Source organism: Aspergillus novofumigatus (genome assembly GCF_002847465.1).
Source record: "Aspergillus novofumigatus IBT 16806 chromosome Unknown P174scaffold_11, whole genome shotgun sequence".
NCBI lineage: Eukaryota > Fungi > Ascomycota > Eurotiomycetes > Eurotiales > Aspergillaceae > Aspergillus > Aspergillus novofumigatus.
The window spans coordinates 633788-648765 of NW_020194284.1; the positions used below are offsets into that span (position 1 = coordinate 633788).

Consider the following 14978-nt stretch of genomic DNA (forward strand, 5'->3'; position numbering starts at 1 on the left):
CGGAGACAAGGTAGAAGGGTCCAGACGAGACATATATGACGGCAGCTCGTAGGTAGAGCAGATATACCTCCTCGAACAGTAAGTATCTCCAAATACCCGTCAATCAACATGTTCTCCCTTGGCTACTATAGTAGGAGATTGAGTCTGTTGTCTTGTATTATAGTTTGAAATCACCAACATATTATGCGAAACTCATCCATCCGGAGCCAGTAGAGTCAAACAAAAGAGGGCCTACTTTAGTCAATCAATCAATCAATCAAGATTCTATTAACCTGTTGGAGCCCGTCTATAGAAGCGACTAGCTATGCAGGCGCTTCGCCAAATGAAGCAGGAATCTAGTATCTGAACGCGGTAACCCACAAATGCAGACAAGACATAAGAAACATCGAAAGAATATGGTAGTCACAACTAAAGCAGCCCGCCACTAGGCTGCATATCTCCCCTGCGCTATCTTGCGCGCTAGATACCTATCCCACTCCATTTCCATGTAGTCGTTCCTCCTGACATGTTGCCGCACCTAGAAAGACCCCTTCTAGGCAGCTACTTGGTCCATCTAACTATCGTCTTCCACATCTATTCCAGAGCCTCTCAGGAGGCTGCCTCATTTTTGGTCCTGCCCAGTCAGTTACGCCAACGGAACTGGCCCAGCAAGCCTGTTTGATACATGAATTCGGCGATGTAGCGGATCGCCTGCGGGCTGGATATGAGCGTGTCATAGTCTGATAGTTTCCCCCAGAGCCCCTCTACATCATGTAGCTTGTTAATCATCCGCCCGCGGGCCTCCGTGTGCAATGAGCACTGTAGGAGGACATGTTTTGGGGTCTGCGACCCTTCTCCGCAGCTACACTGGTCCGTTTCGGAGGCCTTAATCTTATGGAGGAAATGTCGCAGGCCAACGCGCATGTTACGCACCTGGATGACAATCGATGTGTGCGGCTTCGACAGGCCTTTATATAGGCCTAAATTCTTCTTGTGAGGGGCCTTGATCAGCGGCCGTGTCGGCTTGGCCCCTTTCTCTGTTTCCCACTGCTTCTTCCAGCGTTGCTGGACTCGCTGGTGAACAGCACATTTAGCAGCCGCAGCTAGCCGAATAATTGGTTGTTCCGGCCCCACTGAGCTTAATTCAACTTCAACTTCCCCTTGTGCGGCGGCCTCCTTCGCTGCCTCCTCCGCAGCCTCTTTCCCCGCCACACCTACGTGCGCGAGGATCCAGTGTATCTGCACGTTGTCTGGAGGTAACCCGCGCGCCTCTAGGCCCTTACCTTCTGATATATTGCTCCCAAGATGCACTGACTAGAGGGGCGGCGCGGGTTCTGGACTGCCTGAATAGCAGCTTGGCTATCGGAGAAGAGGGTGAGCGAATAGGGGCCTAGGTCTCCGGCTCTGGCAGTATCCATCACCATGCGGATGCCATCTAGCTCAGCAGCATATATGGTTGAGTCCATCTCTGTGCCTAGATGGTTCCTTTAGGTCCATTATGCGCGAAGGCAGACAGTAGAGGCCCCCACACGGCCCTGATATCCACTGCCATTAGTGTAAATGACCAGTTGGTCATTATCCTTGCATATTTTATCATGGGTCTTCAGTGCGGCTTCATAGTCCTCAATCGTGCATTGTATAGGCAGTTCCCAAGGGGGAAGCACATATGCCTTTCGGGATTCCCACTCCTCTGGGTGTCTAGGGATAGTAGGGGCTAGTGGGTTGCCTCTTTTCCTAAGCGTCTCTAACGGTGTAAGCCCGCTCCGCTGCGTTTCTGTAGTTGGATGTGGCTTCCCTGTGAGTCCTCGAAGGCATGCAAATTGTGGCCCTGTCTGGATTCAAATGGCAGTTTCCTCAATGATTTGCCGCATCTGCAGGCGTATTAGCAGTAGGTGTAGTTCCATGTTAAGCGCGACCGCAGCGGTGCCCCAATCAGCGCCACTAATCAGTACGGCTGCGCGTTTCTGGATTTTAATGAATTCATTGATGATTTTGTTCCGCTCCACCGCCGGAATAGACCTGCTAGTGGGACTAAACCACGCGGTGATTCCATATAGGAGCTGGGGGGCGACCACGCTGTGATAGATTGCGCGCATAGCCTCCAGTGAGGCACCGCAGGTGGAGCCTGTGATACTGCGTAGCGCCTCCAGGCTGCTGTTTACGCGGTTAAGCGCCCTGGTGCGGTGGGTGCTGAACAAGAGGGTTTTGTCAAGCCAGACACCGAGATTTCAGACGGTCGACAATTTGGGCGGAGCGGTGGGAGGTGCTAGAGGTGTTTGATGAGCTCTCTCATATATACGGGGGCGAATGAGATGTCAGTGACGCTCAGGTTTGACTGAGAGGATGTTTCGCTGGGGACTGCGTGGCCATGAGGTGGCTGCTTGCAAGGTGGCTCCGACTTCGCTTTCCTAGACCCCTTGGATGGTCTAGGTGTTTTCTTTGCTGTGGTTGAACCCCTAGATCCCTTAGATTGCTGTGAGCTTTCCACCGGGGTGGCGCTCTGTATGGCAGTGGAATCTAAGCCACTACTCTCAGAATCCCAGCAGAAGTCCTGCAGGTAGTGTTCTTTTTAACGTCAAGGGTGATCTATGCTTCCAGTCCTTGCTGAGGTGGTGTTTGAGGATCTCCCTGATGACGGATTGGGTATTCCTGATCAGCTCGATGAGGGGCCTTGGGATTCCTTGATGGTGGAGCCTCTAGATGGCTCAGGAAGATACTTGTATCGTGGTGTAGGTCCAGGACGCAGTCGTGCAGATTCTAATGTGGCCTGTTCCCGTCGCCGCGCGCGACCGGCTGAGACGGCCACTTTGGCTTCGACGACGACATGGCGATCGATACCCTATGAAAATAGGATCAATCGACAGCGGTCGTCGTCACGAGAAATTGAGCGAATTTTCAGTCCAAAGGAACGTGGTTTGGGCGGGAAATTTCAAAAATTTGTTCTGCGTCGAAGTTGTTGTTTTTCCTTGATCAGGAAACCCCATCTGCCGATCTTAGATTCTTGGTACACCAGAAGAACGTACGGAGCAAGGCCCAGCCGTATCGCATGCAAGGGGTTTGTTTAGGTAGCACTATCCTTCTCGAGGGTTTTTATTGATGAGCTGGAGCACTCTGATAATTGCCCCTACCGACCTGAGTTGAATCTGCTCCATACACTTCACAATGAGCACCAACACCACCGCCCACGAGCACGATGCAGTCTCAGAGCCTATGGAGTATGCATCTGCTGATGACTCGCCCGCATCATTCCCAGATGGAGGCTTGCACGCGTGGCTTGTGGTTCTGGGCTCCTGGTGCGCTATTCTACCATCTTTTGGGCTCATGAATACCACTGGCGTATTTGCCGACTGGCTTGCAAGCAACCAGCTAAGCGAGTACTCGCACTCATCAGTATCCTGGATTTTCAGCGTGTATATATTCTTCTTGTTGGTTGGCGGTGTTCAAATTGGTACGTCCATCGCACCGTTAGAAGATCACGACTAACGTGGCCTTAGGACCAATATTTGACCGGTACGGGCCGAAGCACCTGCTTATTTTCGGCACACTTGGTCTCACGGCTGCCGTTATGGTATTAAGCGTCTCAAAAGGTATGTGACAGTCATCCCGTCAGGCCACCCCCTCCTACCCTCTAATTGTCTAATAGAATACTACCAATTTATGCTCGGCTTCGGTGTCCTTGGGGGAATCTCCGCATCCATGGTCTTCACCCCGAGCGTCTCCATTGTAAACCACTGGTTCTACACCGCTCGTGCCCTCGCCACAGGGATCGTTGTAACGGCAGGAAGTATCGGCGGCATCATCTTCCCACAGATATTTAACGCTCTTGCGCCTTCAGCTGGGTTCGGCTGGGCTATTCGCACCCTTGGCTTTATAACCCTCACTCTTTGTAGCACCGGCGCGCTCCTCCAGCGATCACGCCTTGAACACCGCAAGACAAGCCGCTGGATGATTGATCTCCGCCCCCTCTGTGAACCAGTTTTTACCCTCACTACTATTGGAATTATGTTCGCTGACATTGGCGCCACTATCCCGCTCACCTACCTCACCTCGTATGCGCGCGCGAATGGCATGACTATAAGCCAGTCCTACACACTCATGTCAATCCTTAATGGAACCTCTATTCTTGGCCGGCTTATCCCGGGCTATGCAGCAGACCGTTACGGCCGTTTTAATGCTATGGTTGTAACAACTGCCGTCTCTGGGATCCTCACGCTCTCACTCTGGTTGAAAGCAGGGTCGAACAGGGCCGCCATAATTAGCTACGCTGCGCTTTTTGGGTTCTGGAGCGGCTCAGCTATCAGTCTTAGCCCTGTATGTGTGGCGCAGATTTCCGAGACTGAAGACTTTGGGAAGAGGTACGGTACAGCTTATATTGTTGTGGGGCTGGGCGTGCTTGTGTCGTTGCCGATTGCTGGGGAAATTCTTAACGCGCAAACCAAAGATGGCGTGGAGCATTATCAGGGATTGATTGTTTTCTGCGGGTTGGCATATATCGCCTCGGCAGGGCTGTTCGTTTGCGCCAGGGGACTCGGTACACGGTGGGCGGTGCGGAAGAAGTATTAGATTGGGTGGAGTCGGTTCTACCTAACACTTGTCGAGATCTGCCACTACCAGAGCATTCGCCTAGTGCACCATAATGCGGGGTTCTTCTAAACGCAGCAAAACTAACGGTAATAGCGAGCCCTGACCTGGGTCGTGCCAACTGGGAGCCGGTGCGGACATGTGAGGAAAGGGTGCGCATGAAGGTTCGAGCGCGACGAGCTTAATTTCTCTATGGTTCCACGAAGCAAGTAAGCTGAATATAGTGTTTAAAAAACAACGACTATTTAGTCCAAAATCTCCTCCTTCCACAACAAATAGCGATCGTGTAGTTGCTAAAAGGTGAGCCTCCAGGGCAGAGAGATACTCATAGTCTGCCATGGCTCCCTGAACCCATTGCTGCAATCTCGTCGCCACCGGACCCCGGAATTCAGCCCTCCATTTGACTGCTTCGTCCTCGGCCGAGAGCCCCCGGAACGTTTTGCACGGCATGATGCCTGACGAGGTCATCAGCGTGGCGCGGGTGCGCATCCGAACGGGATCCTGGGTCAACTTCTCCTGGTCCACAGCCTCCCATTCGAACCTGATTTTGGAGGCATTCAAGCCCACGACGTCACAGAAGTGGCGCAACAGTTCGGGCTGGTCGACAATGTCATCCACATCGAGAATAATGGGTGATCTCTGCCTCTCCCAGGCGGCGGTATACCAATCATACAGCGTGCGCGTCCACCGCAGGGTGCAGATCGCCGCCAAAATCGTTGGTCATCTTCTCCAGCTTCTGGCGGTCTCCGTCCTCGAAGGACAGCATCACCCGGTAGTAGGATGGGAACTTCAGAGCCGGGTGCCAGATGAGGAATGCGGGCAAGCATCGCAGCAACACCCCATCGGGCAGGAGAGTCTCGTTTCCCGGAACGCCTGGGGCACATGGGCCGCACTGGGGGTTGCCGACATCCACCTTTGACGGAGCATGGGGCTGACGTCGCCCTTGCACGAAGGTTGCCTGCACCTGGGGGCAGGACTCGGTGACTCTGTCACCCGTGGCGCAGATCTCTTCCTTACGTCGATCGCCCGGATGGCCGACACGCTGGCGGCGGCTGAGACCGTCGCCGCCTCCTTCTTGCCCCACCAGCTGCAGCCCGTAGGTCCCATTCCCCTGCGTGCGGAGATGGACAGCCATCACGAGGACCTAGCGCAGCACCGGTTCCCGCCCAACACCGGCTGCCAGATGCCGGCGGTGGGCCTGGGAACCCGCAAACCCAGGAAGCCGCGGCAGGCCTACGAGACCGTCAAGGCCGCGCTGGCCGTGGGATATCGACACCTCGACTCCGCGGCCCGGTATAACAACGAGGACCAGGTGGGCGAGGCTGTGCGGGATTCGGGGCTGCGGCGCGAGGACATCTGGGTCACCACAAAAGTTGAAAATGCCTGGCATCACCACGTGGCGGAGCCAGTGGACCGGTCGATGGCCGTGCTGGGATTCGACTATATCGATCTTCCTCTCGTGCACTGGCCCATCGCCGTGTCACTCGAGGAGGATCCCTCCACCGCCATGCCGAGCTGGGAGTTCACGCACACCTGGCAGGAGATGCAGCGCGTCCTCGCCTCCGGCCGCGTGCGCAACGTTGGCGTGTCCAACTTTGGCATCCGAAACCTGAAAAAGCTGCTGTCTGATCCGGCGTGCTATGTGGTTCCGGCGGTGAACCAGATCGAGGTATGTGTTTCCTGCGTCCTTGTCATGCTGACTGGATTCCCTTCCCCTCCCCCACCCCGCAGCCCTTCTCCCGCCCCGGCTGAATTTTTTTCTAGCTGCACCCCAGCTGTCCATGCATCCGTTTGGTGGTTCTGCCAGAAACGGGGAATCCATTGCACGGCGTATTCTCCGCTGGCCTTTGAGTTACCCCAACTGCATGAGAGCGCGGCGCTGGCCGAGCTTTGCAAGCGCACGTCCAAAACGCTGCTGCAAATCCTGTATGCACTTCTTCCATCCCCACCAACTTGGGGGTGTATGCTAACAAATCACAGCATCGTGTGGGGTCTTCGTCTTCTCCAAGTATTCCTGTACTCTCCACTTCCGTAACAGATAAATCACGGCTTATCGGAAGTGAAGGTGGAGGAGTCTGCATCCCTGGCGTGCAGCTGCGAGTTCCCAGGTGATCCACGTTTTGTGTACGTGGAGAGCTGTCGCGTCCTTTATGCAGCGGCTGTATATCCTTCAATAGACATTTTATCTCCATGTCCTGATAGAAGCTTTTTAATATGCACTGTGATACCGTACCACAATGCTGCGTTTGCTTGCAAGAGCGTTCTGGCTCAAAGAGGTTATAGGCTTCAAGATTAGGCACCAGCAGCGCAAACACAGGGCTATGCTAGGCTTATTCTAGCATTTTCCAAAAAGAGGAAAGATTGTGGCTATGCGCTGATGGCGGAACACTCAGTGTTTTGTACTTTACTCATTCCTCCAACCAAAACAGCTGATTCCGTCCCGGGTGGGTTATGCCTGCCCGAAGTGCAATGAGTGCTCCAGGCTGGTGATGTATTCTCCAGACATCACCACCCCTCTAAACTGCACACACGCTAATCACCACCTCGTTTAAGCGGCCTCACCCATCACCCAGCAAGGGCACCCACCCGGGTATTGACCGCGTTCAAGCCGCACGCCGGCCAGTTAGTAGTTGGGTGGGTGACCACCAGCGAATCCCGGCTGTTGTATGTTGGAGTTCACCATGTTTTTTTGATTCGTTGGGTTTAGCGCCCTCGCCGCCTTGTCTTCACCCTCTTCAGCCTGTTCACCTGAAGCTCACCTGAACTGCCGGAACCTCAATACTGCACACCCAGTGACCCCGCTCAACCCCTGTCCTGCTGACGTGTCCTTTTTCAACGGCACCATACTGGTGTGATGTACGCATATAGCTTAGTAGTGCTGTTCCATTATGCATTGTTACTGGTCGCCGAGGCTCCCAACGGAGCTACGATTATTGTAAATATGGCTAAACACACCGGAAACCGGCCTACTCCGTAGTCTGTAGTGACGGCGAATTACCAGAAGCGGTATAGCGTTCCTATTCGAGAAAAGCGCGCAACTGAGGCTTGGCATATCGGCGCGTGGTCTATTAAAGCTTCCTCTTTGCCCAGTCGAGATGATGGCCAACTTTTGTTGCTATTTTTCCCACCCTTTCGCGGTCCTCCGACTCAAGCGCTTGAGGCATTTTTGCCATTGAACTGAACTTCCCGTGTTCTGTACTTCGCCACCCCTTTTGCGCCCGTGAGTCCGCATGACTGTCCTTGCTTTTCTGAATGAATTTCTGCTTGCCTGGGAGCTTAACTGACTATTGGTTCTTCTTTTTATAGACCATGCGGCACGAATTGCATAGATCTGGTGCTATCGGGCTTTTCTGAGTCGATCAACAATTTTCTCCCCCCTATACCTGACACAGAAAAGGCGTCAGTGGGGAAGGATTCCGAGTTGTAATCCGCCATACAATGGCAAGCTGGCTACAGGATCATCATGCTGAATCTGAAAACCCGACATTGCGGACCCTCCTGCGAGATGGCAATGGCACTTGGTGGATGACAAGACCCCGAATGTTCTGCGCTAAGTGACAAAATCTGTGCTGGTTAAGTCTAAAGAAGAGCGACACACGAGATGCTTTCACTGTGTTGGAAATCCTGATCTCTGCTGAAGGACTGTGTGGTGAACTACCTAGACCACGTAACACCTGATTCACTCACGAGGTATTTTCTACGAAACCTGTGAACCCTCCCTGGCCGGCCGAAGGGCAGGCGAATATTTGTGGGAGGGAGAAGCACTAACTGAAAGCTAATCGCGTGGATCTCGCGGTTGTCGTTCACGGAACAGTTGTGCGGCGCCGCACTCGGACGAGGCTAGCTTTGGAATTTCAAAAAATGTGATGAGGGACTCGGGTCATAATAATAGATTAGATCAAGGAAGGTTTGGGGGTTCTGGTTAATAAGTATATCCCACTGCTCAGGGACCCTTTGATTCCTTATAATCTAGTAATGTGCTTTCTACATCCCACCCACAGCCAAACAATGTTGCTGTTTTTATTTGGTGTGGCATCGGTGGGGGAATGGCGAAGATGCCATGATGATGATAATATTGAATTGCCTGTAAAGCGCCACACTTTTGCCGGCAATAACATCAGGTGGTCTAGTTGACCTAGCTAGGGGCGTCTATTAACACTTTTTTTTTTTCCCACACTGTATGCCGCGGAACCGCCTACCTTGTTTACTTGTCAAATGCTGTGTATGCATTAGTGTATACAGCTGCTTTGGTTTCTCTTTGCACATGTTCGTGCTGATACTCTTGGCGGTCACACTAATGAGGATGTAAATGACCGCTCATTGGAAACAATTGTATGACTTCAGTTGGAGCTTGAGTAGTGAGACTAACCTGTCCCAATACAGTTAGTACCATAATGCCAAGGTGGTACTTTTGGTGGGAAGGCGGGTACCTAGAACAGCCTGTCAACAACTGCCTGTTTGATGAAGCGTTCCTAAACAACCTGTATGTTACACTAAGTTAACCAGCCCCTCCATGTCTTCAGATGCTTCACCTAGCAAAGAGGAGCTTTTAGCGCTCTTACGGCAAGAACGGGAACGAGCAGAGTATGAGCGGAAGTGTGCAGAGGACGTAAAGCAACGTGCGGAGCAAGCAGAAGAGCATAATTGGAATATAACATTTGCAGAATATCTGAGAGCTTGTCATCGCTGCATAACGAAACCCCTTACTGTTCAGACTAACTGCTTGCTGATGACAAAAGGCCCTATCACAAGTCCAGTTGGCTGTGTGTGCCCTATGTTCCTTCGCCCCTGGGATTTCTGCGCTGCGCAACAGGCCCTTTTCGATGAGGTATACCAGCTTTTCCATCTGAACTCTGAAGAGCCTCTGCGAGTATTTCCACCTCTTTTAGTTATTGAGGATAGAGGACAGCAAGCATGCACTTGCCTGTTGGCAAGTGAGTCAGACCTTGTGAGATACCAGGAGGCAGAAGTGGAGAATCTGGTTAAAGAAGTGATTGATAGGTTGGCTGTCTTACCAGCGGCACATTGCAGGTTGCTGCTCAGCGGAGGGATAATCTTTGAAAACCATATGAACACCATTACAGAGGAGGCGGGACAGGTATAACCTGTTCACAAAAAGACGCTTCGCGCCGACCAGAACTGTGTGTATATTCGTAATGGCAGTGAAAGGAGCCTTCTATATGTTATTAAGTATAAGGCTGCCCATAAGCTTCCTGACGCTTATCTCCGAGCGGGCCTTCGGCCAATGAATATGGTTCAGGAAGTTGTCCAGCAAATCACCTTACCTATAGATGTTAATGAGAAGCTGCTTTATGACGCGAAATTGCTGTCTTGCGCAGCTGTCACACAGCCTTTCGAATATATGATCATGAATGGTCTCCCGTACAGTGTACTGACGAATGGCCATATAAAAGTGGTCCTTCATGTCACTGAAGAAGATCTGATAACCTTGTACTATTGCCTCCTCGAGCCTAGCAAGGACGTGGAGGCGAAATTGGATGATGGCTATGGTTTCTGGTACCCATATACAGCTATTGGCTCCCAACTAGTGCTAACAATAATAGCGCTCTAAAAATTGCAACGCAGCCAACTCTGGCGCAATGAGGCTATGAGGCGACTAAATAGGTGGGAAGTGGATTTTGAAGAGGCGGTTAGATCTATCCCAGAATCAGAAAGGAGAAAGAGTCTATTGGATTCAGATTGGTGAGCACCCTGCTATCCCATCGACCCTAGGTCACCTTACCTCCTACGACGATGAAAGCTTCCCGAATTCGACGCCCCCCCTAACTGGCAACTGAGACACACTGGAGTCTTTGAGCGAATCTGATACGGCCCTGCCTTGAATTCCATCTTCTCTGGTTCCTGTGCAGAGGAGAAAATGACAATGAATGTTGAATCCTTAAAGTGGTCCTAAGGATTCTGGTCAGAGTCGCCCTCTAAACAAAGAGTATTGTACACAAGCATGTCTTTAAGGTCTTGCTAATAAATGTAAGTTTGATCCTGAGTGTCCGAATCTGTCCTTCCACTAGAAATATTTGTCGAACGGTCGACATCCACTTTTGTGATTAGACTTGGTTAAGCTTGTAAGCGAACAACTGAACCATGATCCTGATTACTGTTGCTGTTATATGGGAAAAGAAGGACTACATGGCTCTCTATTTGCCATTACCCTAGATACTTATGGCTATACATTTGTCGGCAAAGGAACTGAGTATACCTCCAATTATGAAGCTAGAATTTACTAAGCTCTTGAAGCTCTGCAAGGGTATGCTGTCCCTGTTTATCTTGGAGATATCTACCTACGGCGGAATATATACTATCTGCTGACCTGTGCCATCGTGCATATTTCCTTGATGTCATGGGGTGGAATGGCCTTGAAGGAAGCCCAGTGCTCCTTCTTCAAGAATGAGATTGACTGAATAAGATCTGAAATCAGCGGTGCTGGCATTGTACATCTTGACGAGCGCGCACTGAATATGTTATGGAACGAGGAGGTGCAATGTATAATATTTATTGACTTCAGTTGTGCGCAGGTCACTCAGAAATGGAAATCCTTGGGACGGAAGCTGCATTCATCAAAGTCTAAGAGGCAGAGGATGGCTGTGTGTTATGCGGTTGTTGCCTAGGTCGCTTGAGTCGCGTCATGTGTGTGAGATGGCTATAGTAGTGATAATGATGATCTCCAGTGGTGTGGACCGTACACTCCCTCACAGGTTTACTTTTCTGCTAAAAACTTAAACTGAGATATAATTGGTACGCCTGCAATGTCTACTAATGCTATACTTTAATCTGTTATAAAGTGAAAAAGCTGCTATATAATTTGATGGGCAAACAGCCATAGCCTATTTGAGGGCTAGTTTACTCTAGAAGCTAATATCTCGCGATTTAGTAGTTACCTTATCTTTCTGCTGATGAGGGTTAAGTTAGACAATGTGGGTACTTCTGGCTAAGTAGTGCGGCCTGATTTGCGCGCCTTACCAAGCAAATCATGTGACCACAGTTCAAAATGAGACCCCCCCCCCCAACCCACCAAACCCGCGATGCCACTATGTTAATTTCCTTGTCTTGACGTGCAAGTGGAGGTATTGGAGGTCAAACACAGTCTTGTTAAGAGTCACCCTCATTATACCCGGCTAGCTTCTAGCAACCTTTCGAAGAGTCCTATTTGGAACTCTGTTTGCGTGCTTATTACTCTTCTTCATACCTTTCTTTTGCCAAGCGACCCGCGCTGATGTCCAGCACTGATTCATCTAATCTGTGATCCCTTTATGGTTGGAAACTGTCAGAGGCTGCGCGATCGATGCTTGGGTGGAGGTTTGTCCTATCGCGGAATCTCTACCGAAACTGAAGTGTAGCATAATCGCGCGCTTTTTTCCCACAGATGCTTGCGAGGCTCCTATTAATGCGGCTATTACAGAATATCTGGATAGGGTAAGCTTCTGTTGAAGATCTATGTCTGAGCATGTCCTAATAGCTAATTTAGGTTCAATCACACAAAGCAGGTGCCGGGCTACCTTAAAGAATAATGAATTACAAGAGAGGAGGGCTGGTTTTGTTTCCTGGAAAGACTGTGGTTGGCTAGACCTTCACAATAATGATCCCTCTTTATATTTTGGGAGAGGTGAAAGTTGAAGGATTGATATTGGATGTGGACCATTACTATCACATTCCCACAGAATGTGATATTGAAGTGCTAGACACTGCTAAATTAATAGTCCTTGTTATTTCAGACTTTGAATGATGTTAATCCAGGCCCCTATGATTATATTAAGTATGTATATATCTTTTCTTTGTTGTGCCCCTAGGTGCTTATTAAACCTCCTTTAAAACTTTTTTCTTTTATCCGTGTTTTTTAGAAAACCTTATAAGCGGCTATCTCATGCAGGGCACGTGAATTAGAAAGGTGAATCCTATTTCCCTATGGACTATATTCAGGCATTCCTGTCTGCCCTTGGGTAGATTGGTAGAATCCATCCTCAAAACCCCGAACTACATTCTGATCTGTTGAACTGTCCGCAGAGGCAGTAATTGCCTGATTACCTGGTTTATAATCTTGGTCACCCCCCATAATAATGCTATGTTGGAAAGCCAGTGTCGCATACATGCACTAGAGCAGTATAAAATGCCGCAGATGGCTTGTACTAATCATTCTCTTCAATACGTTCCTACATTTAGTTGGAAGCAGATATGTAGTTATGCACTATCTCTAAAATCCTTACCTCATGCAGGTCTCAGGAAGAACAGAGGTCTATAACCTGGGTCGCGCCCGCTTATAATTTGCTTAAATTAGATGCGTTGTTAAATTGGATGTTAAAGTTGAGTTTGGCACTAACCCGCCGCAAACTTTTTCTGAATTGTTTTCCGCGCGGAGGACCAACCTTAAATCTAATAAGCGCTAGTACCTAGTGGAGTTCAGGGCTGATCTTTCTAAACCTTTTTTAGAATAGGTTTTCTGCGCAGAAAACCAACTTTTGTATCCAGTAAGTGCTAGTACTTAGTAGGGTTCAGGACTGCCCCAGTCTAGTCCTTTTTCTGAATAGGTTTTCTGCACAGAAAACTAACTTTGAACTCAGTAAGCACTAGTACCTAGCCGCATATGTAGTCAGCCATGAGTCGCTGGCGTGTCAAAGCTTAGTATAAAGGGAGGCACAGCTAATAAATACTAAGACCAACATAACAATAGTATGGTTAAAGTAGGGATTCATCAAACTAAGCAGAGCATGGTTGCCTTATCATATGAGGGCAGCCCACTAGTCTACAAGAAAAGGTATTACGCGCCTCTCGCATGGACAGCATGCTCTTCTAGATCCAGAAAGAAGTGTCCCTGTATGGTCAAAACAAGAAGAACTGCGAACAGCTCTGTTCAGCCTGCTAAGGAAGGTTCCCTGGCGGCTCTAGAATCAGTCATCTAATTTGCCATGTATGTCACCACTAATACTGTACTGTGTCCATGGGAAGCTAGCACAACACATTATATCCAAGAAAATTCCCTCATTGTATCCCAACTCTAACACTTTGGTATTTGCTACTGAGTGATCTAGATTTCTCGAATAATGGAGGAGAGAGGCTAACTAGTGACGAGCGCCTCTATAAGCCTTCATTTAAAAGTATCTGAGAGCTGGTTCTTATTGTTCCACCTTTGACACCGGCATCACACAAGGGGGCTTCCATCACATTTACTTAATGAGGACATCCCAGCACATGTGTGGCAAAATACGTCCAAGAGAAAACAAACACTATCCATGAAATTCAAATAACCAACTCACGTCAGGGGGGTGTTAGCGGAGACGTAGAGGCTAGACCTTTGGCTACATCATTAATTATAGACTAGGACGGGCTGATTGATGAGGGCCCACGGCCACCCAGGGAGTCATTCTAAGTCTGGATGGCAGTCTCCACAAAATCCATGAAGCATGTATAAGGAGAAAGATTATAGTAAGGAAAATTCTAGTGATTAGGTAATCATACTGGAATAAGTTTAAGAAGGGCTAGAAAATTATCTAGCAAGTGTGATATGTTGCTTCAGCTGGCTACAAAGAGCTTAACTACCAACTTTGACTTTCCACTGGTAAAATTAGTGACCCATGATACCTCTTAGAATTGAGTTATTTAGATGCCGCGCAAGTAGAGATGATGTTGCTCTACTTATCTTTTCCTAGCCAGTCCAGAGTGATTCGAGCATGGGGTGTCAGGGATTCTATTCTGCCTCCTGTTTTATAACCAAATCTGTAATTCTACTCTCAATATCTAGGCATATCAAGAAATGTAAATTGATCTATAAATGCCAGCCTTATCTAGAGTGCTTAATCACAATCTGGCACAGACTAATTCATCTATTAATATGCTCTTTTCTTGAGTAAACTTTGCCTGGGCGAACATGTTCTGCTTCACAAGCCTGCTTGAATGCTGGAAAGCCTCCTCTTCTGCATCAGGTGGCGCACAATCGCCAGCTCTCCAGTCTACCAATGGAATTATTGCAAAAGATCACAACGTCCCGCTGATGATTTAATCAAACTCTGGAACGATAGAAGTTACCCCACTGTCTAAGCCTAGCTTAGCAGGTCTACACGCAGGACAACTAATTCTAGATGTTGTCAAAGCTGAGATGGACTTTGGGATATCTTGCTTCAGAGATTACTGCGGTATTAAAAGCAGAGGGGGCTAGTATTATATAGTGTTTACAGCTTGTTTCCAGGAAGCCCCTGACAAGCTGCATTTCATATCCTGCCCAAAAGTGATTCACGCAGCTAATTTGACCCCTGCTAAGCGGGAGTCACTTTGAATCAACCTTGAAGCAGTTCGGGACCATATGGCAAAAGAGGAGTAGGATAAAGTCAAGAGTCATTTTGGCATTATTAAAAAGGAGTGGCTTATTATTTCTGATACACAGGAAGAAAAAGAGATTTTCTAGAATGAGA

At 49.2% G+C, this 14978-nt stretch overlaps 6 protein-coding genes across 6 annotated transcripts; 5 read left to right on the plus strand and 1 right to left on the minus strand.

Annotated features, from left to right (window-relative positions):
• Nucleotides 1-3189: 3189 nt before the first annotated feature.
• Nucleotides 3190-4542, plus strand: P174DRAFT_397424 (MCT family MFS transporter; the record flags this gene model as incomplete). Its single annotated transcript, XM_024823795.1, has 3 exons — nt 3190-3427; nt 3474-3566; nt 3623-4542. The coding sequence occupies 3 exons, from the start codon at nt 3190-3192 to the stop codon at nt 4540-4542; spliced, it is 1251 nt and encodes a 416-aa protein (XP_024677670.1).
• A 30-nt stretch (nt 4543-4572) lies between these two features.
• Nucleotides 4573-5695, minus strand: P174DRAFT_455272 (uncharacterized protein; the record flags this gene model as incomplete). Its single annotated transcript, XM_024829306.1, has 3 exons — nt 4573-4853; nt 4912-5157; nt 5234-5695. 3 exons carry the CDS (start codon nt 5693-5695, stop codon nt 4806-4808), a joined length of 756 nt encoding a protein of 251 aa, XP_024677671.1. The 3' UTR covers nt 4573-4805.
• Nucleotides 5696-5743: 48 nt separating this feature from the next.
• P174DRAFT_425618 (Aldo/keto reductase) lies at nt 5744-6595 on the plus strand (the record flags this gene model as incomplete). Its single annotated transcript, XM_024825301.1, has 2 exons — nt 5744-6486; nt 6541-6595. 2 exons carry the CDS (start codon nt 5744-5746, stop codon nt 6593-6595), a joined length of 798 nt encoding a protein of 265 aa, XP_024677672.1.
• Nucleotides 6596-8954: 2359 nt separating this feature from the next.
• Nucleotides 8955-10132, plus strand: P174DRAFT_435779 (uncharacterized protein; the record flags this gene model as incomplete). Its single annotated transcript, XM_024825953.1, has 3 exons — nt 8955-9043; nt 9067-9658; nt 9680-10132. 3 exons carry the CDS (start codon nt 8955-8957, stop codon nt 10130-10132), a joined length of 1134 nt encoding a protein of 377 aa, XP_024677673.1.
• Nucleotides 10133-11814: 1682 nt separating this feature from the next.
• P174DRAFT_379334 (uncharacterized protein) lies at nt 11815-12301 on the plus strand (the record flags this gene model as incomplete). The annotated part of the gene is made up of 2 exons (XM_024822901.1): nt 11815-11991; nt 12143-12301. Coding segments are annotated over 2 exons (336 nt in total), but the record flags the coding sequence as incomplete, so codon positions are not given.
• A 2136-nt stretch (nt 12302-14437) lies between these two features.
• Nucleotides 14438-14971, plus strand: P174DRAFT_464792 (uncharacterized protein; the record flags this gene model as incomplete). Its single annotated transcript, XM_024830449.1, has 4 exons — nt 14438-14551; nt 14609-14702; nt 14736-14832; nt 14902-14971. The coding sequence occupies 4 exons, from the start codon at nt 14438-14440 to the stop codon at nt 14969-14971; spliced, it is 375 nt and encodes a 124-aa protein (XP_024677675.1).
• Between the last annotated feature and the right edge of the window lie 7 nt (nt 14972-14978).